Below are 26,482 nucleotides of genomic sequence, written 5' to 3'. Positions count from 1 at the left end.
TTGGACCCCACTCTATGACGAGTACAATGATCTACTACAGCATATGGACAGTGGTTGTCAGAATTATACACCTACTTTACATTGGATTTCTAGGTCTTTAATATTTGACTTCCTGCAGATCTGCTGAATAGGTGAGTGAAAGGGTTGTGGTGCTCCACCAGGCCCCTCTACCCATTAATGTTGGCACGGTGCTGTACATATAGCTGTGGCCAAGCTTGGTACTACAACTTACTAAAGTTCAAAAGGTCAATGGATTGAGATGTAGTGCCAAGCTCAGCTATAACAATAATATTAACGTTTAGGAAGATCTCTTCCTAATTGGACAAGTCTAAATTCCCATGTCTTCAGTACCTAAAAGCCAGTAAAGTCAAGTGGGTGTAAAGCACCACAAGTCTCAGCAAGACAAAAAGGGCTCCCAAGGGTTACACTGCATTTCCTCTGCTCTAATCTGTACTCTGAGGTTTTTAACAACTACCTCTGCCTCAATAAAAAATAGTTATCCGTAACCTTTCATCTGTGTCATCATTGTCCCCGCGCTTGGCCCAGGAGAGCTATCATAAACCTCGGATCATGTTGGTTTACAGTGCACTGGCGTCACAAACTGACAACTACACCTTACACCCGAGGACGAGGATACCATAAAATATACAACAATGTTCTGGGAAAGCAGAGTTACAGTAGGCCAGCTCTGTACATTGTGAGTTCTGTGTATTATAGCTGACTTTACACTTGGCAGTGGATGGGATTGGAGATAACTCTGATTACAGTCATTAAACCCCCTAGATGCCATAGTCAAAAACATTATTATGTCATCTAATGCTTTTCTTTTAGCATTGCCTGCCCCCCCCCCCTTGCCAGAAATTGAATTAGAAGTGATTAACCTGTATGTACACCAAAACACTAATAAATACTACAATCCACCCTGCAAAAACATGATATCACTCCAGTTTATAAAGAACATTAATTCAACAAAAACACCATTGCAAAAAATTACTGTGAAAGGATAAGTCTACTGATCATCCTAAAAATTTTTCTTTTTTTCTAGCTTCTACAATACATATCGGATTTATGAGACTTACAAGGAATGTTAGCAAAAATCCCTTAACAATTCTCTCCTAAGCTATGCATATAACAATTTCAGGCGGGTTTTGTGTAACATTGAACACACTGTGCTGGCATACAAGAGCGCAGGAACAGAGTGGGAATGTAACATTGGCATAAATTCTCTCCATCACTAAAGCTGTCTGAGATAAAATACAATATATATATCTCTACTTTGGAATCCAAGGCACAAGATGAAGAGCAATACAGAGGAATAATTCAAACCGGAGCTTGTAGAAAACATTCATCAACCCGGCAATGAAATGTCATGAGGATGTAAGAGTGTTTTCTCTACTTACATTTAAAATTATTAATATTTTGCTGAAAATTTTTAACTCAGTGGAAGGTTTGACCTTTTACAAAGAAAACTCCATCAAGCGCAGTAGAAAAATCTTCAAATTATAGCGGATACCGTACTGTGTCCTAATACAACCTGACAGCAAGAGCAAGCGAGGGAAAACCTCAGAGTTCATGGTCGGATCCAGGGGATTGCTTAGTATTATTATAGACTGTGTCTTCTTATATCCTATGCCTTCTGATATCTAAAGTTTGTACCCTAAGCAGGGGTGGGGCTTAGGGAGAAATGGGTGCTATAACGGGAACCAATAGGCTACTCTGCCTAGGACAAGTTATATAGTTAAAAGGCTAGATAAGGTAACCTCATTTTTGGCCCAGATGAAGAATTGCCTAGCTATGACCCAAAAGGTGACCATACATGCAATTGTACGTTAAAGAGCTATCTCTCTTGATCTTCCCATACACCCGACGGTTCGGCACAGTCAAATTTTCGTGTTTTGTTTATGGAGGGAAGAGTAAGCTGCCTCCAGACAGCTCTGGCATCAGCTTATCTCTTCAAGAACAATAGGTTTGGCCAGTTGAAATCCAACATGTTCTACTCTTCTCTGATGTTGTGTCAAAGTCAGAAGACCACTGTTATGATTCGGCAGGCTGGAGGTGGATCCTCTGTGTCAGAGAGGGATTGGCGTGGACCGTACCGGTGGACCGGTTCTAAGTTGCTACTGGTATTCACCAGAGCCCACTGCAAAGCGGGATGGTCTTGCTGCGGCGGTAGCAACCAGGTTGTATCCACCGGTAATGGCTCAACCTCTCTGACTGCTGAGAAAGGCGCGGTACAAAAGGACAAGGCAAGAGCAAGGTCGGACGTAGCAGAAGGTCAGGGCAGGCAGCAAGGGTCGTAGACAGGGGCAACAGCAGAAGGTCTGGAACACAGGCTTTGGACATACACTAAATGCTTTCTCTGGCACAAGGCAACAAGATCCGGCCAGGAAGGGAAGGGGAAGTGAGGTTATATGGACAGGGAGCAGGTGGAAGCTAATTAGACTGATTGGGCCAGGCACCAATCATTGGTGCACTGGCCCTTTAAATCTTAGAGAGCTGGCGCGTGCGCCCTGGAGAGCGGAGCCACGCGCACCAGAACGTGACAGCCGGGGACCGGGACGGGTAAGTGGCTTGGGATGCGATTCGCGAGCGGGCGCGTCCCGCTATGCGAATCGCATCCCCATCGTCAGTGTCAGTGCAGCGCTCCCGGTCAGCGGGTCTGACCGGGGCGCTGCAGAGAGGAGAACACCGCGAGCGCTCCGGGGAGGAGCAGGGACCCGGAGCGCTCGGCGTAACAGCCACCATACACTTTAGAGAATCAACCAAACCTGCAGGATTGGCTTACTAATGCCAAAACGGTAGGGGAACCTTTACCCTAAACGGTTATTTACACATTTGTCTTACCTATTTTCTGTCAGCCATTCCAGCCAGCTTATAATTAAAGGAGCGGCAACACAAGAATAGAGTTTTTAATCAAAAGTCTACTTTTGGGAGTTGGTACATGCCACCCTCTGGGACGGTAGGTCTTGCCACTTGTTTACTTCTATCCACCCTCTATCTATCCATTATTCTTGGTAAAGCTCTCCACTAACTTCTAAACCAATGTGGCACTGGGCATGAGTAAGGAAACTCTGTGCAAGTCCTGAACCCTCACTTTAGAAAAAGGGATTGTGCTTGGGTCGTACAACAGAGTAGGGTTTCCACTTGGGGTGGAAGGAAGGGGGAAACCGATGCAGGCTTCAGGAAAAAATCTGAACTGAACTGCTGCTCAGAGGAGGACTCTTCAAAAAGCAGAAAGGGACCTCCCCCGAGCAGCTGCTGAGCTAGTATTTACTGTGAAATATTGGGTCAAGAAATGTTAAAAACCTATTTAGAGTAGGTCTCATATTCCTTACCCATTGTGAATGATTTTACTTTTTTCGAGGAGTAAGTTATGTGAACATTAACGTAACACTCCAGTGGGTCAACATGGTGTCATTATGGTGATTTCAAGTGAGCCATAAGCCCCTGTATTTAGATAACATGCATCCTGTTGGCATACTGGTTTTACGTCTTTTTCTTTATAGTTTAGTTGCCTGTATTCATTGTATTGTACTGATTTATTGTTGCTTTTGTGCATCTATTTTGATAAATATCTTCGGAAAGAAAAATTGCCATTTAATAGTCTACATCTTTTTGCTTTGCATTTACATGTGATAAATCTGCCTGCATGAGGTAGTGGTAAATTCTTGTAACAAATTTATACCATATGTACTGGGGCAGGCTTGATAAATGCTGCTTACACCAGTTAACTGGCAAAGTGCACAGAATTCACCATATAAATCAGTTATCAAGGCTAAAGGAGGTAAAAATGATGAGACATGGCATCCTACACACTGGGATTCCTGTAATGTAGTGTGATTCACTTCCAGATGCTGTGCTTTACAGTTCTGTTGCAGATGAAGCGTTACAAGAGGCACCATAGGCTGCCAGTTAGCGTGGGCATCCTGACAATTACCTGTGTTTACTTGCCAGACATTTGGATCTGCATCTCTTAAAGGGGTATTCCAGGATCAACTAGCTCCAGAAAGTTAAACAGATTTGTAAATTACTTCTATTAAAAAATCTTAATCCTTCCAATAATTATCAGCTGCTGAAGTTGAGTTGTTCTTTATTGTCTGACAACAGTGCTCTCATCTCTGACATCTCTGCTTGTCTCGGGAACTGCACAGAGAAGAAGAGGTTTGCTATGGGGATTTGATTCTACTCTGGACAGTTCCCAAGACAGGTGTCATCAGAGAGCACTGAGACAGAAATTACAACTCAACTTCAGCAGCTCATAAGTACTGAAAGGATTAAGATTTTTTTTACTAGAAGTAATTTGCAAATGGGTTTAACTTTCTGGAGCCAGTTGATATATAAAAAAAATGTTTTTTCCTGAACAACCCCTTTAACCCCTTAAGGACGCAGGACGTAAATGTACGTCCTGGTGAGGTGGTACTTAACGCACCAGGACGTACATTTACGTCCTAAGCATAACCGCGGGCATCGGAGCGATGCCCGTGTCATGCGCGGCTGATCCCGGCTGCTGATCGCAGCCAGGGACCCGCCGGCAATGGCCGACGCCCGCGATCTCGCGGGCGTCCGCCATTAACCCCTCAGGTGCCGGGATCAATACAGATCCCGGCATCTGCGGGAGTTCGCGATTAAAATGAACGATCGGATCGCCCGCAGCGCTGCTGCGGGGATCCGATCATTCATAACGCCGCATGGAGGTCCCCTCACCTTCCTCCGTGCGGCTCCCGGCGTCTCCTGCTCTGGTCTGTGATCGAGCAGACCAGAGCAGGAGATGACCGATAATACTGATCTGTTCTATGTCCTATACATAGAACAGATCAGTATTAGCAATCATGGTATTGCTATGAATAGTCCCCTATGGGGACTATTCAAGTGTAAAAAAAAATGTAAAAAAATGTAAAAGTAAAAGTAAAAAAAAAGTGAAAAATCCCCTCCCCCAATAAAAAAGTAAAACGTCCGTTTTTTCCTATTTTACCCCCAAAAAGCGTAAAAAACATTTTTTATAGACATATTTGGTATCGCCGCGTGCGTAAATGTCCGAACTATTAAAATAAAATGTTAATGATCCCGTACGGTGAACGGCGTGAACGAAAAAAAATTTAAAAAGTCCAAAATTCCTACTTTTTTAATACATTTTATTAAAAAAAAAATTATAAAAAATGTATTAAAAGTTTTTTATATACAAATGTGGTATCAAAAAAAAGTACAGATCATGGCGCAAAAAATGAGCCCCCATACCGCCGCTTATACGGAAAAATAAAAAAGTTATAGGTCATCAAAATAAAGGGATTATAAACGTACTAATTTGGTTAAAAAGTTTGTGATTTTTTTTAAGCGCAACAATAATATAAAAGTATATAATAATGGGTATCATTTTAATCGTATTGACCCTCAGAATAAAGAACACATGTCATTTTTACCGGAAATTGTACGGCGTGAAAACAAAACCTTCCAAAATTAGCAAAATTGCGTTTTTCGTTTTAATTTCCCCACAAAAATAGTGTTTTTTGGTTGCGCCATACATTTTATGATATAATGAGTGATGTCATTACAAAGGACAACTGGTCGCGCAAAAAACAAGCCCTCATACTAGTCTGTGGATGAAAATATAAAAGAGTTATGATTTTTAGAAGGCGAGAAGGAAAAAATGAAAACGTAAAAATTAAATTGTCTGAGTCCTTAAGGCCAAAATGGGCTGAGTCCTTAAGGGGTTAAGGTGGTCATGAGCATAATCATTTTTGTCTTCAATGGGTTGTCTAGGATTAAAATAAAGGGTCAGGCTCCAGACAGGAGTGGCAATGATTTTAAAATAAATTGAAAGCTTTGGGGTCTTTACCATACCTCTGTTTGCCTCCAATCTCACAAGTTTGAAAAAAAAAAAAGATATTGTGGCATGCTCAATGGGATGTTATATGTACAGATGCGGTGTACCAGTGCCCATGTTCCAGCTGCAATCTATGTGAAGTTGTTGTGTTATATAACACCCATTATTCCCCTGGCTACCAAATAAAACTTCCCTCACCTGGGAGCGTTGCTTTGCATTGCACTTTAAAGATTTGTAAATTACTTCTGTGGTGTTGCAATGATATTACAGGATCTGGTGGTATTAACCCTTACTTGTCGTGACGCCAGGGTACGGTTTGCTTAGTATTGGAGGTCCTGCCGCCAACCGACCCACAAACGGCAGGGATAATAAACGCAATGTCCACAGCAGATTTTATGAGATAACTGGAAAGTTTTACTTGAACTTTTATGCAAGCAGTCTTTACAAGTATACAGTGTCTCTCGAGGTAACCGGGATGCAGGTTCTTCACAGGCTTTTCTGGGACGGATAGTCTTTAGCTTTAAGCAGGCCATGGAACTACTAATTATAAGATTTGAGTGAAATAGTAGTCACACAGGATTTGTAGGTTGAGCTTTATAACTCACGGTTTTAGTGGCTGCTGGGTCTTTAGGCTTTGGCCTAGATGAAATGAATGAAGATATGCTGCTTGTGCTTGCTTTGCATCCGGGAGATAAGAGAGAGAATTTACAGACTACAGTCCTTTATATATTAAGGGAGCTGGACTAATCCCAATGGTTGCCAGGCCTGTAAATCCTGAACCCAGAGAACTCTGGGTACATGACATGACATTAACACATGACCCCGGAAGGTCCTAAACATCTATACAACCATCATGATACACCACGTGACCTGTGTAGGTCCTATACATTTGTACACTATAGAAAGATATTTATATGAGGTGACCAAGGGGCAAACCCTGCAGGAGAGCCCTGTGGAATGGAGGGACTCTAGCTGAGGGGACTTTAGACAGGGACAGGACAAGGTCCTGTACCAGGACACCACACTTCTATATAAAAATCTTAATCCTTCCAGTACTTATCAGCTGCTGTATTCTCCAGAGGAAGTTGTAGAGTTCTTTTCTGTCTGACCACAGTTCTCCCTGCTGTCCGCATAAAGATCCCCCATCATAGGGACCACAAAACTGCGATATGGGGCACCGTTTGTAATGCTCGATAGAACGAAGTTCTTTGGAGAACCAGAAATTTCAGCGCATTACATGAACAAATCATTTATTTCAGTTGTAACTATGTAATTCTTCATTTCTCCTGTGGTGGCACTGTAGTAGAATAAAACACTTTCTGCAATGTTTCCTTACAGGAGCATCTAACAGAAAGATTTCCTAGTCCAGCAACCTCTTCAAAACGATGTCTGGGTTTTTGGAAATGGGTCATTGAATCCAGGGATTTATTCTTATTGCCACGTTGCCCTATTTGAAGTCAGGAATTTACATTTCCACCCAATATGGGAAAACAGGCAACTACCTTCTTAGGGGTTTTTCTTTTTGCGTTCTTCTTCCCCCACCCTGTGGCATCTTCCATTAGGCTGGAGACCACTGCTGTAGAACATTGCTGCTGAATAATAACATACTTGGAAACAGTCCCGATCTTTTAAGAACGATCCTACAAAAAAGGGGTGGGGGGTCTATCTAACCCCGCTCAAAAGTGGGCATGTCTTCCATTTTGAGGGCTTTCCCGGGCAGTATCGGGAGCTAGGTATATATGGGTTATCCAGCTATTAAAAATCTATCCCCGAGAATGGTGCCCGCTCTCCCTGCTGAACGCTTTGGCCCCCACCATCTGAGACATAGTCATTTCAGCAGTGATGGCCTGCTTAGCCAATCACTGTCCACAATGGTGTCCCGCCTCAGTCGAGATGAGCATCTCTCAGAAGGTGGGGATCGGAGGGTTCAAGGGGAGAGTCGGGCCCTGTCCTGTGGATAGGGGATAAGCTTTCAATAGTCCTAGTTTTGCCTTCTAACATGGTGGCAACTGGTTAACGTTACAAACTATGGGGGAGATTTACCAATGCTGTCCAAAGGAAAAGTTGCTGAGTTGCCCATAGCAACCAATCAGATCGCTTCTTTCATTTTTGAAAAGGCCTCTGAAAAATGAAAGAAGCAATCTGATTGGTTGCTATGGGCAACTGGGCAAATTTTCCTCTGATAAATCTCCCCCTATGTTACTACTGTATGTAATACCATAACTTGACGCTCCTGGGCCCCGATGTAAAATTTGTAGCACCTACCTACCGTATGTCAGTAATCAGAGGAGCCTTTGAGCCCCTATTACACCCTATAGCTGTGCTTCTATATATTACTATGAGTGCTCCTTATACTCTACGACAGTGGTCTCCAAACTGTGGCCATCCAGGTGTTGCAAAACTACAACTTCCAGCATGCCCGGACAGCCAACGGCTGTCCGGGCATGCTGGTAGTTGTAGTTTTGCAACAGCTGGTGTTCAACAGTTTGGAGACCACTACTCTACCAAAATATTAATTTTATGTTTTGCGTATTTTGTGGTTTCTTATTCTTTTGCCTCTTTTTTTTTTTTTTGGTCATAGAACAGTGATTTTTTTTTTTTTTTTTTATTTATTATTTTTGTATTTTTTCCTGCTTCACAAAGCAAAAATTAGCTGGAAACGTTCAATTGATTTGATTTATTAAGAGATTTCCTAGAACGTATTAATCTTCCGGTGACTCTGCACAGTCATCCGAACAGTAATGTCTGTGTTTGCAGGTTGCTCCGTACTAAAATGAACTTCTTTTCATTTTCTTTTTTTTTTTTGTTCTCCCTTTGCTTTTGTCTAGGAGAGAATGTGGCCTCTAATTTGGGATCGTCTAGGAGACAGACGGAAAAGGAACGCTGCGGACATTATGAAATAATAGTCCCTTATCTTTTGAGCGGCGAACAGTGGAAGCCGATAGGTACCATCTTTCCAAAGGTTAGATTTCTCTTTCGTGCCCCCTATGAGACGCTTTTTAGCTGCACAATGGCGAATGAAAAAAAAGAGAGAACATTGGAAACGGCAGAAAACATTATATTATTGCTAAGAATGTAAGGGACAGAAACAATTCCGACTATTTTCTATGCCCGGTGCTCAACATATAATTCAGTGGAAGACGTCTCGTAAGTTCTTCCAGATGATGTCTGCAGTTAGCTATTGTTACCTTGTACCCAGGTCCATTCCATTTACACTCATTACCTTACAATGGCGGCGGTGATATAGAGAGATAGTTACGCTTGGAAACACCGTGTCTTGTAGAAGTTATTTTATCTAACAAGATAAAACTGGTAACACAGTCCTGAAAGGCTTGCTGGGATCATTTGTAGACTTCTATTGGGACATTATAAGTAAGGGGGGTTAAAGGGGTACTCCGGTGGAAACCATTTAATTTTTTTATTTTTTTAACTAACTGGCTCCAAAAAGTAAAACAGATTTGTAAATGACTTCTATTTAAAAATCTTAATCGATCCAGTACTTATCAGCTGCTGTATAATACAGAGGACGTTCTTTTCTTTTTGAATTTCTTTTCTGTCTGACCACAGTGCTCTCTGCTGACACCTCTGTCCATGTCAAGAACTGTCCAGAGAAGTATAGGTTTGCAATGGGGATTTGCTCCTGCTCTAAACAGTTCCTGACATGGACAGAGGTGTCAGCAGAGAGCACGGTGGTCAGACAGAAAGGAAATTTTAAAAGAAAAGAACTTCCTGTGGAGTATATGTGGTAGCCCAGTACAGGAGTTGCACCCCTGTACCATTGCTGCCATTCCTGTCAGGCGGACTCTATTCAGTGACTCCTGGGCCTCCTCCCCCCCCTTTTGTCTGTGTTCCCTAAGTAGTTAACTACCACCTGTGTTATCTATTGTAATGTATATAACTTGTCATATACCTTTAAGTAATGTTGCTAAGTGTTGTAACCAAGGAAGGTACCAGTGACCATGTGACCTATAGAGTGACCTATGGGACTCCTTCATTGTCTCTCCTCTCCCCCCATATAAACCCTGGGAGGAGCTAGTTCAGTCTTTTGTCTCTTGTCTCTTGAGTGCAGTGAAGTGAAGTGCAGAGAGAGTGTTTGGTGTCCAGAGGAGGCCTAAAGCCTACCACGCAGGGCAACAGGTGAACGTCAAAACCTGGTAAGCTACAAACGGGGTGAAGTCTGTCTAGTCAGTCTCAGTCAAGTCAGTCAAGATTAATCTGTGTCAAATCAGCTTGGTCCTACATCAAATTATCCAAGTCCACTACAAGTCCCAGCGAGCCCTAAGGTCTCTGAAGTCACTGGTCACCTCCTTGGGCCTAACTTAGCTGTAAAGACTATTCCATCTGTCTGCCTCAGCAAACCTGCCTTTTGTTCCATAACTTGGCGTCGGAGTCATTATTTGCCCCGTGCCTAGCACAGGGTCCAGCGGTATACCTTCGGGTGGTGAAGAGGTTAAACCGCGCTCTGGCGTCACGAATACAAGGGGTTAATGCCATTTGCCCCTAGGGTAATAACATCTACCCTCACCACGCCCTCACCACATATACAGCAGCTGAGTACTGGAAAGATTAAGATAAATACAAATAAAATAAAAATAATTTACAGATCTGTTTTACTTTTTGGCACCAGTTGATTTAAAAAAAAGAATTTCCACCCAAGTACCCTTTTAATATATTACATAATATTGGCAGCAAAGGAGTAACCCTATGCCTTTCTGGTCCCCGATGCGTAAATGTGTAATAGGGTACCCCCTTACCATATACAATTTATAATACTCGTGTCTACTTATGTGGCAGGAGGGCCTTTGGGTCCCCTAGGACACCAGGTTCAGGGTGCAGCTACTTTATCTCCACACTAAAGCTACCCATGATTGATCATATATAGGAATATAGAGGGAAATTCATCAAGAACTGTGTTGTGGAAAGGTTGACCAGTTGCCCATAGCGACCAATCAGATCGCTTCTTTTATTTTTTCAGAGGCCCTTCCAAAAATGAAAGAAGAGATCTGATTGGTTGCTACGGGCAACTGGTCAACATCTGCACAAGTTTTGACGAATCTCCCCCCCCCCCCCCCCCCATAATAATCAATTTTTTTCTGCATTACTAAAATTTAACCTCCTAGCGCCAAATGTATGACGCTGGTAGCCTGTAGTACATGATTTTCCATGGGGGATGAGCAGGTGGCAGGACTGGAGAAAACTCCATCCATGGTAGTTTAAAGCGGTACTCCGGGAACACAACATATATCTTATTCACAGGATAGGGAATAACTGGTTGATCGTGACACTCATCTTACCATACTCCCAAATGCTCTGACCCCCACTATTACAGATGAGCAGGACTGACGGTCCAGCCAGGGATTGGCTGAGTGGGCTGTCACTTCTGCTCGTCTGTGAAGGTGGGGGTCAGAGCGCTCAGGGTGGTCAGTTGAGTGGTGAGAGTTGGCCGGAGTTGTATAAAGTATGGTAACTTGAATGAAAAGAGCCAAGCCCTATACCGAAGATTTTAGGGGTCCCAGTGGTTGGACTCCCTGTAGTCAGACATGCATACCCTATCTTGTGGATAGGGGATAAGTGATGTTCCCCAGAGTACCCCTTTAAGCACACAATTATTAGCGATGGCAACATTCCAAGAGAGAGTTGTCTTTTTCCTTACTGATTGATATAGATTGCTGGGGCTACAGTTTTAGGTAAACCCCTGGCGTTAACAAAGGCCCCCAGGGTTGTTGCAAGTTAATCCTTGTTAGGACATATCCATGTATTTTACAAAGATATTGAAATGCATTATATTAAAAGAGTTAAAGAGTACTTGTCACCAAACTAAACTTTGTTTAAACTTTGGTTTAAAATATGTTGTTCCTTATGTAAAACACTTTGCTATTTACTTGCTGTTAAAATTCTCAACCTTTATATGTTTTTATTGCAATTGAAAAAACGGCCACTGGGTGGTGCTATTCAGTTCCCTGCCAAGTCAAAAAGTTAGTTTGGTCTCCTCCTGGCCTGACAGGAGACCAAACTCAGGAAGTGGGTGCGGGGCACGGTGAGGCACAGCTCTCACAGGCTTCAGTGACGTTGCGTCTGCTGGGGAACGCCCACTTTCTCCTGCTGGGAGCTCACACAATGTAAGCAAGGGGAAAGCTATGATACAGAGCTTTTTTTAAAGCTCAGAAATGTGTTTTTTAAGGGCAGGAGGGGTGTTAGGAGTAGTTAGGGAATATAATCTGAGTTAGTTTAGAAAATATGGTTTAATGCAGGTACTCTTTTTAAATATAAAAGTTACCTTATGGGGGGAAAAAATAAAATGTAACCCCTTTCTGACACTTGACATCCAGGAGCTGAGCCTGCTCCATAAACAGCACTGTCAGCTGCTTATTGCTGACAGGCGACAGCCATTTTACAGACATTGCGTCCGCTCTCGGCCAAGCTCAGGGAGCAGGGAGAGTGACCACCATGTCTGTGAGTACACTGTGCATGTGCGCGGCAACTCGCAGATCACTGTTTGTCTGCTCATAGCGGCAGATTGCTGCTACGAGCAGACCAAAGCAGGACGCACGGGCACTGAAGATGGCTCACTCTAGGGATGGTCAGTAGCTCATCTGCAGCATCAAATACGCTGCAGATGTGCTACTCGTGTTCCTACCCTAAATGTACTGATCCCCAAAATAAATTTAACATCGCATATTAACCACAGAGAAAGCCTAAACTCCTAGGCAAAAACAACTGTTGTTGTCTTTTTTTACCCCACAAATGTAGGGTACAAAACTGTAAAATAAAGAAAAGAAAAAAAAAAAAAAAAGGTATAATGTTGTGGTGGGAAAGGGTAAAATAATTTATTTAAAAAAAATATATAAAAGCACAACTATTTACATTTCTTTTTAGTAAGTCTTAAATCATACCACATATATATATATATATATATATATATATATATATATATATATATATAAAATTATTATTTTTTAATAATGTAGCTATGGATGTATTTACACAGACACACACGCAGAAATATGTGCATATGTTATTTACAGATGTCTTTCTATCTATATTTTTGCCGTAAAAAACAAACAAAAAAAATGCATTCATTCATTTTCAGCTAAAAACGCAGCCGTAATAAGAGCATATTTTTATGCAGTGTGAACATACCCTAAGGCTAGGAGAAAACATTTAATAATGGAAAAAGCTGTGAAATAGGGATAAAAACAGCAGTTTTTTTTTTTTCACATAATAATGTTTTCTATTAAAGTCTATGGAATAGCAGCTGTCAGGGCACATACATTGTTTTAAAACATGGCCGTAATTCAACAATGGAAGTATGGCCGTTTTTTTTTTTTTTTTAAACAATAATGTTTGCGCTGACGGAGACTTTAATATAATATATTATTAGATAAAGAAAGTCGCTTTTTATATCTATTTTACATTTTTTTTTGTTTTTACTTTACAGTGTGTGAGCCTTGCCTAAATGTACATTAAATGTTCCTCGAATACAATGAGGCAAAACCTATAAAACATATTATTACATATTATATAAAAAAAAAAGATATAAAATATATAAAAATGATTCATGGTTAATTCCATGCACTTGAATTGCACCGTGAAGTTTGCAGGTAACATCAGTATTGTAACAAGATATAAACTATGTGCTTACGGGTTGGCGTAATCTTAATTAGGAAGGTTATTGGAGCCTGTACAGATTGTACAAATCACTTTCCCATGTCTCATGTATCTATATTTTAGTAGAGGTCTAGAGAAAATTATCTACTGTGTACATAAAAGCAACAGTCCGGCGATGGCTATAATTCAGTGGGCTGCACGTGTTTGCATTAAAAGGATTTTCCCGCGATTAACAATGGCTTATCACTAAGATCACTTCAATGAGTTTCTGTTGCAATTCCTGAAAGATAAATGAGAGAGGTACATACCTTATGGGAATAAAAGGGGTCAGCAACAGTAGAAAACGTGGGTGAATAAAAATGTTAAAGGGGCAAAAAATGAGAAAAAAGCATTTAGGCTACTAAAACAAAAAAGGCAGTGAAGGAGCATTAAAAAGCTATAAGGAAAAAAATAAAATATGTGAAAAATATATAGAGATAAAAAGACACATTGCCAAGGTGAGTAAAACTAACCCAGTTGCTAGACATCTTATCCCCTTTCTAAAGGATAGGGGATAAGATGTCTGATCGCGGGGGTCCGTCTGATCGCGGGGGTCCCCGCGATCTCTGTGCAGACACCCAGCATTCTGAACATAATGGGTTTGAGAGGCCGAGGTCAGGACGTCACGTCATGCCCCCTCCATTCATGTCTATGGGAGGGGGTGTGACAGTCGTCACGCCCCCTCCCATAGACATGAATGGAGGGGGCATGACGTGACATCCCGAGGGGGCGTGGTGTGAGGTCACAACCACGACCTCCTGAACCCAGCATTCAGAACATAATGTTCCGAACGCCGGGTGTCTGCACGGAGATCGTGGGGGGTCCCAGCGATTGGACTCCCATGATCAGACATCTTAAGATGTCTAGAGGTGGAGTACCCCTTTAAAGGGGTACTCCGGCGCTAAGACATCTTATCCCCTATCCAAAGGATAGGGGATAAGAAGCATGATCGCGGGGGTCCCACCACTGGGGACCCCCATGATCTTCCACGCTGCACACCGTTAGAATCAGCCCCCGGAGCGTGCTCGCTCCGGGTATGATTACTAGCGATCACGGGGACGGTGCATAGTGACGTCACGACTCCGCCCCGTGTGATGTCACACTCCGCCCCCTCAATGCAAGCCTATGGAGAGGGCGTGAAAGCGAGCACCCAGCGGCGGGACCACCACGATCAGGCATCTTATCCCCTTTCCTTTGGATAGGGGATAAGATGTCTTAGCGCCAGAGTACCCCTTTAACAGACATTGTTAAAAGGGGTAGATCTGAATAGATCTGATTTTCACTTGCAGAAGTTTCCGCTCGTGCGAATAGACGTGAGCTGCTGTGAGCTGATGTGTTTTAAGGTTTTAGCTAAAACAAAAACATTGGCACTAGTCAGAAGAGCACGATCACTTAGAAGGAGCAGAACTGGATGATGAAGGATCTTTAACACCTGACAATTTTAACTAGGCAGCGAGGGCGGGAGAAAGGAAGAGATAAAACAAGACGAGATGTGACAGGGAGTTCATTAGGCGGAATGGAGCAGCCATTATTCTATTATATAGAGCAGGCTGTTCTGTAATTAAAACTTCCAAGTGTTTTGCAGAAAAAGGAAAAACACAATTATCTTCTTATATAACACATTTCATTACAAAGCAAAACCCCAAAAGACGTGCTTACTGCCTAATAGCAAAGCCATAACCGAGCCGAAAATTATTAGTGCTGTGGCATTGAGGCAGGTTTGAGGGCAATGAAAGGGTGTTTTTCCCAGTCCTTTATCCTAGGTGAGCTAGCAGAGATGCTCATCAGGTGTGCCCTATTGGAAACCAGACAGAGAGTGTTAAAGTGATTGCTCGGGATTAAAAAATAGGGTCTACTTTTTTTTAGAAACAGCACCATTTTTGTCCATGTTTAGTATCCTCGGTACCAATGTTACCATACTGTAATGTGTTTAGAAAATCTTCTACTAACTGCATAAATCTGTGTATGGGGTCTTTGTACATTGCATTACCTTAGAGTACCCCTCTAGTGGAAATCACATTTTTTAAATCAGCTGGTGCCAGAAAGATAAACAGATTTGTAAATAAATTTTATTTTACTTTCTGGCACCAGTTGATCTGAAAATATGTAAAGGGGTATTCCAGGATTTTTTTTATTTGACTATGCTACAGGGGCTGTAAAGTTAGTGTAGTCCATAATATAGTGTCTGTACCTGTGTGTGACGGTTTTCTCACAATTCTTATGTGATTATCGCCCCAATATTTATTTTTAACAACATACAAAATTACTCATGTCTCGGGATTTCCCAGATTGCAGTGCGTTGAGACCTGACACCACTAGTCAGGTGATCAGAGGGAGCCTGTCCTGCTTCAATTTTGCAACAGCTGTAGGCCCCCTGGTTAGAAAACACTGTGTTTCAATGGGTGGGGTGGCTGATGTGTGACCTCAAACTTTCAAGCATGGAACTGTGGGATGTGTAGTTTAGATGAGAGAACGAAACCCAACAGGAAATACCCAGTTCTGGCAGTTCTGCATATACCTTGTACCAGATCAGTTATGCTTTACCTTGTACCAGATCAGTTATGCTTTGGTCACATGATACTATCAAGCTACGCTTCTATGGAGAGATTTACAGAATGGAGGTGGGGAAGAATCCCTTGACCTTCCTTCTCTCCCCACAGGGCTCAACCCAACCAGTTCAGTCAGAATCATAGTTTGGCTTTTGCCAGAGCACCATCTACCAGCTCAGCTCCCAATGGGTAGACCAGTCAGTCAGTTCAATCAGTTATTAAAAAGTGTTTGTGCCTAGTTCGGACTGTATCTCTGGAAAAACTATAGTATAAAGAGTTGCACCTTTTTCTGCGCTTTAGATCAACATTTCAATTTTCTGCCCCTTCCGGTCCCTCATCGCTTGTCTCTTCTGCTTCTGAGATGAGAGAATGGAGCAGGACCCATGATGTCCCACCTTGGCCTAGTTATTGGCCTGCTCCAACCTCTTATCTGGGAAGCAGGCAGAAGAGACAAGTATAGGGGGACTGGAGGGAGCCGAACTCTGCAGTGAGACTTGCAGGGAACTGGGGGTGGGTAAGTAAAACCTTTTTTTTTTTTTTTTTATATAGCTCCAGCATTACATTCAGTTTTTATGTACACCTAAATACCAATTTAGAGTCCGTTTACACTCACAGGATCTGCTGCATATTTTGTTGCATATTTTTTGCAGCTGATTCTGCTACGAATTGAAGTCAATGGGTTGCAAAATCAGCAGCAGCAAATATGCAACATTTTCTGTACGTGTGAACGTAACCTTAAAGGGTTACACATTGAGTTCCGAACGCTGTGCGCGGGCTTCCGTGTTCACGCCCGCCCCCTCATGATGTCACGCCCCGTCATGTCATGTGACATCACATCCCACCCCCTCAATGCAAGTCTATGGGAGGGGGCGTGGTGGCCATCATGTCCCCTTCCCATAGATTTTCATTAAGGGGGTAGGCCGTGAAGTCTCGAGGGGGTGGACGAAGACACATCCCGCACACAGAGTTTGGAACTCAATGTTCCAGACGCTGGGGAGCGGAGTAAGCCTTTAAAGGGGTACTGCAGGGGCAAACAATTTTCTAAATCAGCTGGTGCCAGAAAGTTATACAGATTTGTAAGTCCCTTTTATTTAAAAATGTTAACCCTTCCAATACTTATCAGCTGCTAGAGGCTCCATGGGAAGTTCTTTTCTTTTTGAATTTTTCTGTCTGACCACAGTGCTCACTGCTGACACCTCTGTCCAAGTCAGGAACTATCCAGAGTGGGAGCAAATCTCCATAGCAAACCTTCCTGCTCTAGACTGTTCCTGACATGGACAGAGGTGTCAGCGGAGAGCACTGTGGTCAGACAGAAAAAAAAATTTAAAAAGAAAAACACTTCCTGGAGCATACATAAGCTGATAAGTACTGGAAGGATTAAGATTTTTTTTATAGAAGTAATTTACAAATCTGTTTTACTTTCTGGCACCAGTTGATTTAAAAAAAAAAATTCTACCAGAGTACCCCTTTAAAAGGTAGAATTGGAGATGGAAAAAAAACAACAACATATGTTATATAGTGAAAGAGAAACTTTTGAAAGCACCTTACTAGTTGTTCAAAAAATGTACTTGTACGCTAAATATGTTTGTTTGACTTCTAAAGCTTGTTTAGTTTGTAGCTAGAAATCATGCTGTGACTTCCTGTTGAGAGAGGAGAGGGAGCTGCATTATTCACAAACTGGGCTCTAACTAGTTCACTTGGCTGTTACAAAGAACAAATATTTTGTGAAATAATACATTTAAATGTAAAGGAAGAACACCACATAAACAGTGCTTAGTATTATTATTTTTTTTTGCTACAGGCACAGGATATTTTTAATTGAAGTATATTGTCGTCAAGGCTCTGGTCCACATGGCTTCTCCATTTAGTTTTCTAGTCGTGTATTAGGGTACGTTCACATGAGCGGATACCCAGAGTATTTTACGCTGCAGATCCGCCGCTGAAGGACCACTGCATGGTGCCTTTACATGTGCCTGCTAGTAGTGGCAATGCGCCGCAATGTGCGAGTCGACGCGCGCATGTGCTGTATACTTGCACATCGCAGCAGCTCTCGGCTTAGCTCAGAGAGCAGGGGTAGCAGCCGCGATGTTTGCAAGTACACCACACATGCACGGCGACTCGCACATCGCTTCAGTGTGTCTGCTCGTAGCGAAGTATTGCCGCTCCGAACAGGCACATGTAAAGGTAGTATACAGTGGTTCTTCAGCGGCGGATCCACAGCATAAAATTGGCTGGGATCCGCTCATGTGAATGTACACTTAAAGGGACATCCTTAACCCCTAGGGGACATGTACTGTAAATGTATGGAACTGAAGGCTGGTACTTTGCGCAAAGGGCTACCGTATATCAGCAACCCACGACTCACCGCTAATGAGTGATTGTGCTGATGTTTGCCATTAAAAAATAAAAGTACCCCACCACCACCAATAAAAATTGAATAACCCCTTTTCCCATTATAAAAAAAATTATAGATAAAACTGGTTTTATAGTTAAAGGGGTATTTCATGAAAACAAAAAATATTTTTTTCATATCAAGTGGCTCCAGAAAGTTAAAACAGATTTATAAATGACTTGTATTAAAAAATCTTAATCCTTCCAGTACTTATCAACTGAGTTGAGTTGTCTTTTCTGTCTGACCACAGTGCTCTCTGCTGACACTGCTGTCTGTCTCAGGAACTGTCCAGAGTAGCAGCAAATCCCCAAAGAAAACCTCTCCTGCTCTGCACAGTTCCTGAGACAGACAGAGGTGTCAGCAGAGAGCATTGTTGTCAGACAGAAAATTGCAGCTCAACTTCAGCAGCTGATAATTACTGGTTGGATTAAGATTTTTTAATAGAAGTAATTTACAAATCTGTTTAACTTTCTGGAATTTGGTTTAAAACTAGCTTTAAAGGGGTTATCCAGGAAAAAACTTTATTTTATATATCAACTGGCTCCAGAAAGTTAAACAGATTTGTAAATTACTTCTATTAAAAAATCTTAATCCTTTCAGTACTTATGAGCTGCTGAAGTTGAATTGTTCTTTTCTGTCTAAGTGCTCTCTGATGACATGTGTCTCGGGAACTGTCCAGAGTAGAAGTAAATTCCCATAGGAACTGCACAGAGCAAAATAGGTTTGCTATGGGAATCAGAGAGCACTTAGATAGAAAAGAACAACTCAACTTCAGCAGCTGATAATTATTGGAAGGATTAAGATTTTTAATAGAAATAATTTACAAATCTGTTTAACTTTCTGGAGCCAGTTGATCTAAAAAAAAAAAAGTTTTGTCCTGGAATACCCCTTTAACTAGGGAAACATGTTTGGGTAAAACAAATCAGTTAAAAGCAATTAAAAGTGTAATTGGGAATTAAAAACATTTCTATGACGTAAGATTTGTTGAGGATACAACAATATTCAGTATAACATATAGGATACAATATTTGTTTTTGTAGTAGCTGTGGCATTCTAGTTTGAACAAAGGCATTCAATAAAAGCCTGGTTTTAACTAGGGAAAAGCAGTAAATCCTAGTTTTTACTAAGACTTTCAGTCAAAACTGGTTTTCACTAGGCAAAAGCAGTGAATTCTAATTCTCACAAAGGCATTCAGTCAAAACTAGTTTTCACTAGGCAAAACCAGTTTTAGGGTCTATTCACACATACAGTATTCTGCACAGATTTGATGCGCAGGATTTTGTGCTGCAGATTTCAATGTAAATTGACTGAACACAGCTTCAAATCCTGCGCATCAAATCTGCGCAGTATATTGTACATGTGAATAGACCCTTAAAGGGGTTATCCACCATAATGTGATCTATTAAAAATTACCTGCCAGATAGTAATGGACATTCTAAGGAAGGATCTGCATTTGTCTTGGGGCTAAATGGCTATGTTGTGAGATTACCATAACACTGTTGTTACGCCGAGCGCTCCGGGTCCCCGCTCCTCCCCGGAGCGCTCGCTTCATTCTCCCCGCTGCAGCGCTCCGGTCAGATCCTCTGACCCGGGGCGCTGCGATTCCGCTGCCAGCCGGGGTGCGATTCGCGATGCGGGTAGCGCCCGCTTGCGATGCGCACCCCGGCTCCCGTACCTGACTCGCTCTCCCTCGGTCCTGTCCCGGCGCGCGCGGCCCCGCTCCCTAGGGCGCGCGCGCGCCGGGTCTTTGCGATTTAAAGGGCCACTGCGCCGCTGATTGGCGCAGTGGTTCCAATTAGTGTTATCACCTGTGCACTTCCCTATATCACCTCACTTCCCCTTCACTCCCTTGCCGGATCTTGTTGCCATTGTGCCAGTGAAAGCGTTCCTTGTGTGTTCCTAGCCTGTGTTCCAGACCTTCTGCCGTTGCCCCTGACTACGATCCTTGCTGCCTGCCCCGACCTTCTGCTACGTCCGACCTTGCTTCTGCCTACTCCCTTGTACCGCGCCCATCTTCAGCAGCCAGAGAGGTGAGCCGTTGCTAGTGGATACGACCTGGTCACTACCGCCGCAGCAAGACCATCCCGCTTTGCGGCGGGCTCTGGTGAAAACCAGTAGTGGCTTAGAACCGGTCCACTAGCACGGTCCACGCCAATCCCTCTCTGGCACAGAGGATCCACTACCTGCCAGCCGGCATCGTGACAGTAGATCCGGCCATGGATCCCGCTGAAGTTCCTCTGCCAGTTGTCGCTGACCTCACCACGGTGGTCGCCCAGCAGTCACAACAGATAGCGCAACAAGGTCAACAGCTGTCTCAACTGACCGTGATGCTACAGCAGCTACTACCACAGCTTCAGCAATCATCTCCTCCGCCAGCTCCTGCACCTCCTCCGCAGCGAGTGGCCGCTCCTGGTCTACGCCTTTCCCTGCCGGATAAATTTGATGGGGACTCTAAGTTTTGCCGTGGCTTTCTTTCCCAATGTTCCCTGCATCTGGAGATGATGTCGGACCTGTTTCCCACTGAAAGGTCTAAGGTGGCTTTCGTAGTCAGCCTTCTGTCTGGAAAAGCCCTGTCTTGGGCCACACCGCTCTGGGACCGCAATGACCCCGTCACTGCCTCTGTACACTCCTTCTTCTCGGAAATCCGAAGTGTCTTTGAGGAACCTGCCCGAGCCTCTTCTGCTGAGACTGCCCTGTTGAACCTGGTCCAGGGTAATTCTTCCGTTGGCGAGTATGCCGTACAATTCCGTACTCTTGCTTCAGAATTATCCTGGAATAATGAGGCCCTCTGCGCGACCTTCAAAAAAGGCCTATCCAGCAACATTAAAGATGTTCTGGCCGCACGAGAAATTCCTGCTAATCTACATGAACTTATTCACCTAGCCACTCGCATTGACATGCGTTTTTCCGAAAGGCGTCAGGAACTCCGCCAAGATATGGACTCTGTTCGCACGAGGCGTTTCTTCTCCTCGGCTCCTCTCTCCTCTGGTCCCCTGCAATCTGTTCCTGTGCCTCCCGCCGTGGAGGCTATGCAGGTCGACCGGTCTTGCCTGACACCTCAAGAGAGGACACAACGCCGTATGGAGAACCTCTGCCTGTACTGTGCTAGTACCGAACACTTCCTGAGGGATTGTCCTATCCGTCCTCCCCGCCTGGAAAGACGTACGCTGACTCCGCACAAAAGTGAGACAGTCCTTGATGTCTACTCTGCTTCTCCACGTCTTACTGTGCCTGTGCGGATGTCTGCCTCTGCCTTCTCCTTCTCTACTGTGGCCTTCTTGGACTCTGGATCTGCAGGAAATTTTATTTTGGCCTCTCTCGTCAACAAGTTCAACATCCCGGTGACCAGTCTCGCCAGACCCCTCTACATCAATTGTGTAAATAATGAAAGATTGGACTGTACCATACGTTTCCGCACGGAGCCCCTTCTTATGAGCATCGGATCTCATCACGAGAGGATTGAACTTTTGGTCCTCCCCAATTGCACCTCGGAAATTCTCCTTGGACTTCCCTGGCTTCAACTTCATTCCCCAACCCTGGATTGGTCCACTGGGGAGATCAAGAGTTGGGGGTCCTCTTGTTCCAAGAACTGTCTAAAACCGGTTCCCAGTAACCCTTGCCGTAACTCTGTGGTTCCTCCAGTAACCGGTCTCCCTAAGGCCTATATGGACTTCGCGGATGTTTTCTGCAAAAAACAAGCTGAGACTCTACCTCCTCACAGGCCTTATGATTGTCCTATCGACCTCCTCCCGGGCACTACTCCACCCCGGGGCAGAATTTATCCTCTCTCTGCCCCAGAGACTCTTGCCATGTCTGAATACGTCCAGGAGAATCTAAAAAAGGGCTTTATCCGTAAATCCTCCTCTCCTGCCGGAGCCGGATTTTTCTTTGTGTCCAAAAAAGATGGCTCCCTACGTCCTTGCATTGACTACCGCGGTCTTAATAAAATCACGGTTAAGAACCGCTACCCCTTACCCCTCATCTCTGAACTCTTTGATCGCCTCCAAGGTGCCCACATCTTTACTAAATTGGACTTAAGAGGCGCCTATAACCTCATCCGCATCAGAGAGGGGGATGAGTGGAAAACGGCATTTAACACCAGAGATGGACACTTTGAGTATCTGGTCATGCCCTTTGGCCTGTGCAACGCCCCTGCCGTCTTCCAAGACTTTGTTAATGAAATTTTTCGTGATCTGTTATACTCCTGTGTTGTTGTATATCTGGACGATATCCTAATTTTTTCTGCCAATCTAGAAGAACACCGCCAGCATGTCCGTATGGTTCTTCAGAGACTTCGTGACAATCAACTCTATGCCAAAATTGAGAAATGTTTGTTTGAATGCCAATCTCTTCCTTTTCTAGGATATTTGGTCTCTGGCCAGGGACTACAGATGGATCCAGACAAACTCTCTGCCGTCTTAGATTGGCCACGCCCCTCCGGACTCCGTGCTATCCAACGCTTTTTGGGGTTCGCCAATTATTACAGGCAATTTATTCCACATTTTTCTACCGTTGTGGCTCCTATCGTGGCTTTAACCAAAAAAAATGCTGATCCCAAGTCCTGGCCTCCTCAAGCAGAAGACGCCTTTAAACAACTCAAGTCTGCCTTTTCTTCGGCTCCCGTGCTCTCCAGACCTGACCCTTCCAAACCCTTCCTATTGGAGGTTGATGCCTCCTCAGTGGGAGCTGGAGCTGTTCTTCTACAAAAAAATTCTTCCGGGCATGCTGTCACTTGTGGTTTTTTCTCTAGGACCTTCTCCCCAGCGGAGAGGAACTACTCCATCGGGGATCGAGAGCTTCTAGCCATTAAATTAGCACTTGAGGAATGGAGGCATCTGCTGGAGGGATCAAGTTTTCCTGTTATTATCTACACCGACCACAAGAACCTCTCCTACCTCCAGTCTGCCCAACGGCTGAATCCTCGCCAGGCCCGGTGGTCTCTGTTCTTTGCCCGATTTAATTTTGAGATTCACTTTCATCCTGCCGATAAGAACATTAGGGCCGATGCTCTCTCTCGTTCCTCGGATGCCTCAGAAGTTGAACTCTCTCCGCAACACATCATTCCACCTGACTGCCTGATCTCCACTTCTCCTGCCTCCATCAGGCAGACTCCTCCAGGAAAGACCTTTGTTTCTCCACGCCAACGCCTCGGAATCCTCAAATGGGGTCACTCCTCTCATCTCGCAGGTCATGCGGGCATCAAGAAATCTGTGCAACTCATCTCCCGCTTCTATTGGTGGCCGACTCTGGAGACGGATGTTGTGGACTTTGTGCGAGCCTGCACTATCTGTGCCCGGGATAAGACTCCTCGCCAGAAGCCCGCTGGTTTTCTTCATCCTCTGCCTGTCCCCGAACAGCCTTGGTCTCTGATTGGTATGGATTTTATTACTGATTTACCCCCTTCCCGTGGCAACACTGTTATTTGGGTGGTCGTTGATCGATTCTCCAAAATGGCACATTTCATCCCTCTTCCTGGTCTTCCTTCAGCGCCTCAGTTGGCTAAACAATTTTTTGTACACATTTTTCGTCTTCACGGATTGCCTACGCAAATTGTCTCGGATAGAGGCGTCCAATTCGTGTCTAAATTCTGGAGGGCTCTCTGTAAACAACTCAAGATTAAATTAAATTTTTCTTCTGCATATCATCCCCAGTCCAATGGACAAGTAGAAAGAATTAACCAGATCTTGGGTGATTATTTGCGACATTTTGTTTCCTCCCGCCAGGATGACTGGGCAGATCTCCTTCCATGGGCCGAATTCTCGTATAACTTCAGGGTCTCTGAATCTTCCTCCAAATCCCCATTTTTCGTGGTGTACGGCCGTCACCCTCTTCCCCCCCTCCCTACTCCCTTGCCCTCTGGTCTGCCCGCTGTGGATGAAATTTCTCGTGACCTTTCCATCATATGGAGAGAGACCCAAAATTCTCTCTTACAGGCTTCATCACGCATGAAGAGGTTCGCGGATAAGAAAAGAAGAGCTCCTCCCGTTTTTTCCCCTGGAGACAAGGTATGGCTCTCCGCTAAATATGTCCGCTTCCGTGTCCCTAGCTACAAGTTGGGACCACGCTATCTTGGTCCTTTCAAAATTTTGTGTCAAATTAATCCTGTCTCTTATAAACTTCTTCTTCCTCCTTCTCTTCGTATCCCTAATGCCTTTCACGTCTCTCTTCTCAAACCACTCATCCTCAACCGTTTTTCTCCCAAATCTGTTCCTCCCACTCCTGTTTCCGGCTCCTCGGACATCTTCTCTGTCAAGGAGATCTTGGCTTCCAAAAAGGTCAGAGGGAAAACTTTTTTTTTAGTGGACTGGGAGGGTTGTGGTCCTGAAGAGAGATCCTGGGAACCTGAGGACAACATCCTAGACAAAAGTCTGCTCCTCAGGTTCTCAGGCTCTAAGAAGAGGGGGAGACCCAAGGGGGGGGGTACTGTTACGCCGAGCGCTCCGGGTCCCCGCTCCTCCCCGGAGCGCTCGCTTCATTCTCCCCGCTGCAGCGCTCCGGTCAGATCCTCTGACCCGGGGCGCTGCGATTCCGCTGCCAGCCGGGGTGCGATTCGCGATGCGGGTAGCGCCCGCTCGCGATGCGCACCCCGGCTCCCGTACCTGACTCGCTCTCCCTCGGTCCTGTCCCGGCGCGCGCGGCCCCGCTCCCTAGGGCGCGCGCGCGCCGGGTCTTTGCGATTTAAAGGGCCACTGCGCCGCTGATTGGCGCAGTGGTTCCAATTAGTGTTATCACCTGTGCACTTCCCTATATCACCTCACTTCCCCTTCACTCCCTTGCCGGATCTTGTTGCCATTGTGCCAGTGAAAGCGTTCCTTGTGTGTTCCTAGCCTGTGTTCCAGACCTTCTGCCGTTGCCCCTGACTACGATCCTTGCTGCCTGCCCCGACCTTCTGCTACGTCCGACCTTGCTTCTGCCTACTCCCTTGTACCGCGCCCATCTTCAGCAGCCAGAGAGGTGAGCCGTTGCTAGTGGATACGACCTGGTCACTACCGCCGCAGCAAGACCATCCCGCTTTGCGGCGGGCTCTGGTGAAAACCAGTAGTGGCTTAGAACCGGTCCACTAGCACGGTCCACGCCAATCCCTCTCTGGCACAGAGGATCCACTACCTGCCAGCCGGCATCGTGACAACTGTGGCTTTCTTTTTGTGAACTGGCTATATCCTGTTGGAGTTGTCTCTCTCCATCTACAAGTTTCATAATTCCTTGTGTTTAAGTGTGACGTAATTTTTCTACTTCCCACACATCAGCCACTTCACCCATGGAAACACACCTGTGCTTCCTTCAATGTAATAGACCAGTGTTTACTGACCAGGGTGCCTCCAGTTGTTGCAAAACTAAAATTCCCTGTGGAATGATCTCCCTTCCACCTAGCGGCCGCTCCACCCATTGAAGCAGACAGGCTTCCTGTCATCACCTGACTAGTGATGTAATGTCTCGGGCCACACTGCAACCTGGGAAAACCAAAGACAACACTCATTTCATGTACTGTTAAAGATAAATTTCGGGGCATAGATCACATAAGAATTGAACAGAGTGCGTGGCGTCTACTTGTAGATATCACATGCTCCTCATTGAAAGAGCTGGGGTCCTGTCCCGAAGATCATGGTGGGGTCCAGGGGGCCAGATCCCCCATGATCATCTACTTATCCTCTATACTGTGGAAAGAGGATAAGTTAATTATTGCTGGAGTTCTCTATTAAAGGGTTAAAGGGGAAATGTAAACATGAAAATCTAAAACTAATCTATCGGCATCTTGTTAAAAAGCAAGAAGAGCTGAGCAGATTGATATATATCTTTGTAAATCAATCTTTTAAGTCTACTATTTTTCCATGCTAAGGGTCCAGTGGGCGGTGTTATCACTTAGTGAAACTGTCTACTGGACTCCTAGAAAGTGGAGATTTTATTTAAAGGGATACTCTGGTGGAATTATTATATATTTTTTTTTCAAATCAACTGGTACTAGAAAGTTATACAGATTTGTAATTTACTTCTATTAAATATCTTAATCCATCCAGTATTTATCAGTTGCTGTATACTCCAAAGGAAGTTATGTAGTTATTTTCTGTCTGACCA

The 26,482-nt window shown here is 44.2% G+C and overlaps 1 protein-coding gene across 7 annotated transcripts in view; it reads left to right on the top strand.

Moving 5' to 3' along the window:
- ADAM12 (ADAM metallopeptidase domain 12) overlaps positions 1-26,482 on the top strand; it is a 686,181-nt gene that overhangs the window by 87,118 nt on the left and 572,581 nt on the right. For 6 of the 7 annotated variants that reach the window (XM_056532977.1, XM_056532982.1, XM_056532978.1 and 3 more), the window contains one exon: positions 8,650-8,783. In XM_056532977.1, the coding sequence (XP_056388952.1) occupies positions 8,650-8,783 (134 nt within the window). Of the gene's footprint in view, positions 1-8,052; positions 8,096-8,649; positions 8,784-26,482 lie in introns of those variants that run through there. The other variant, XM_056532984.1, reaches the window with a different exon arrangement.

This window comes from Hyla sarda, chromosome 7, assembly GCF_029499605.1.
Source record: "Hyla sarda isolate aHylSar1 chromosome 7, aHylSar1.hap1, whole genome shotgun sequence".
NCBI lineage: Eukaryota > Metazoa > Chordata > Amphibia > Anura > Hylidae > Hyla > Hyla sarda.
Note: the sequence above shows the minus strand (reverse complement) of the source record. Positions and strands in the feature narration are given on the sequence as shown.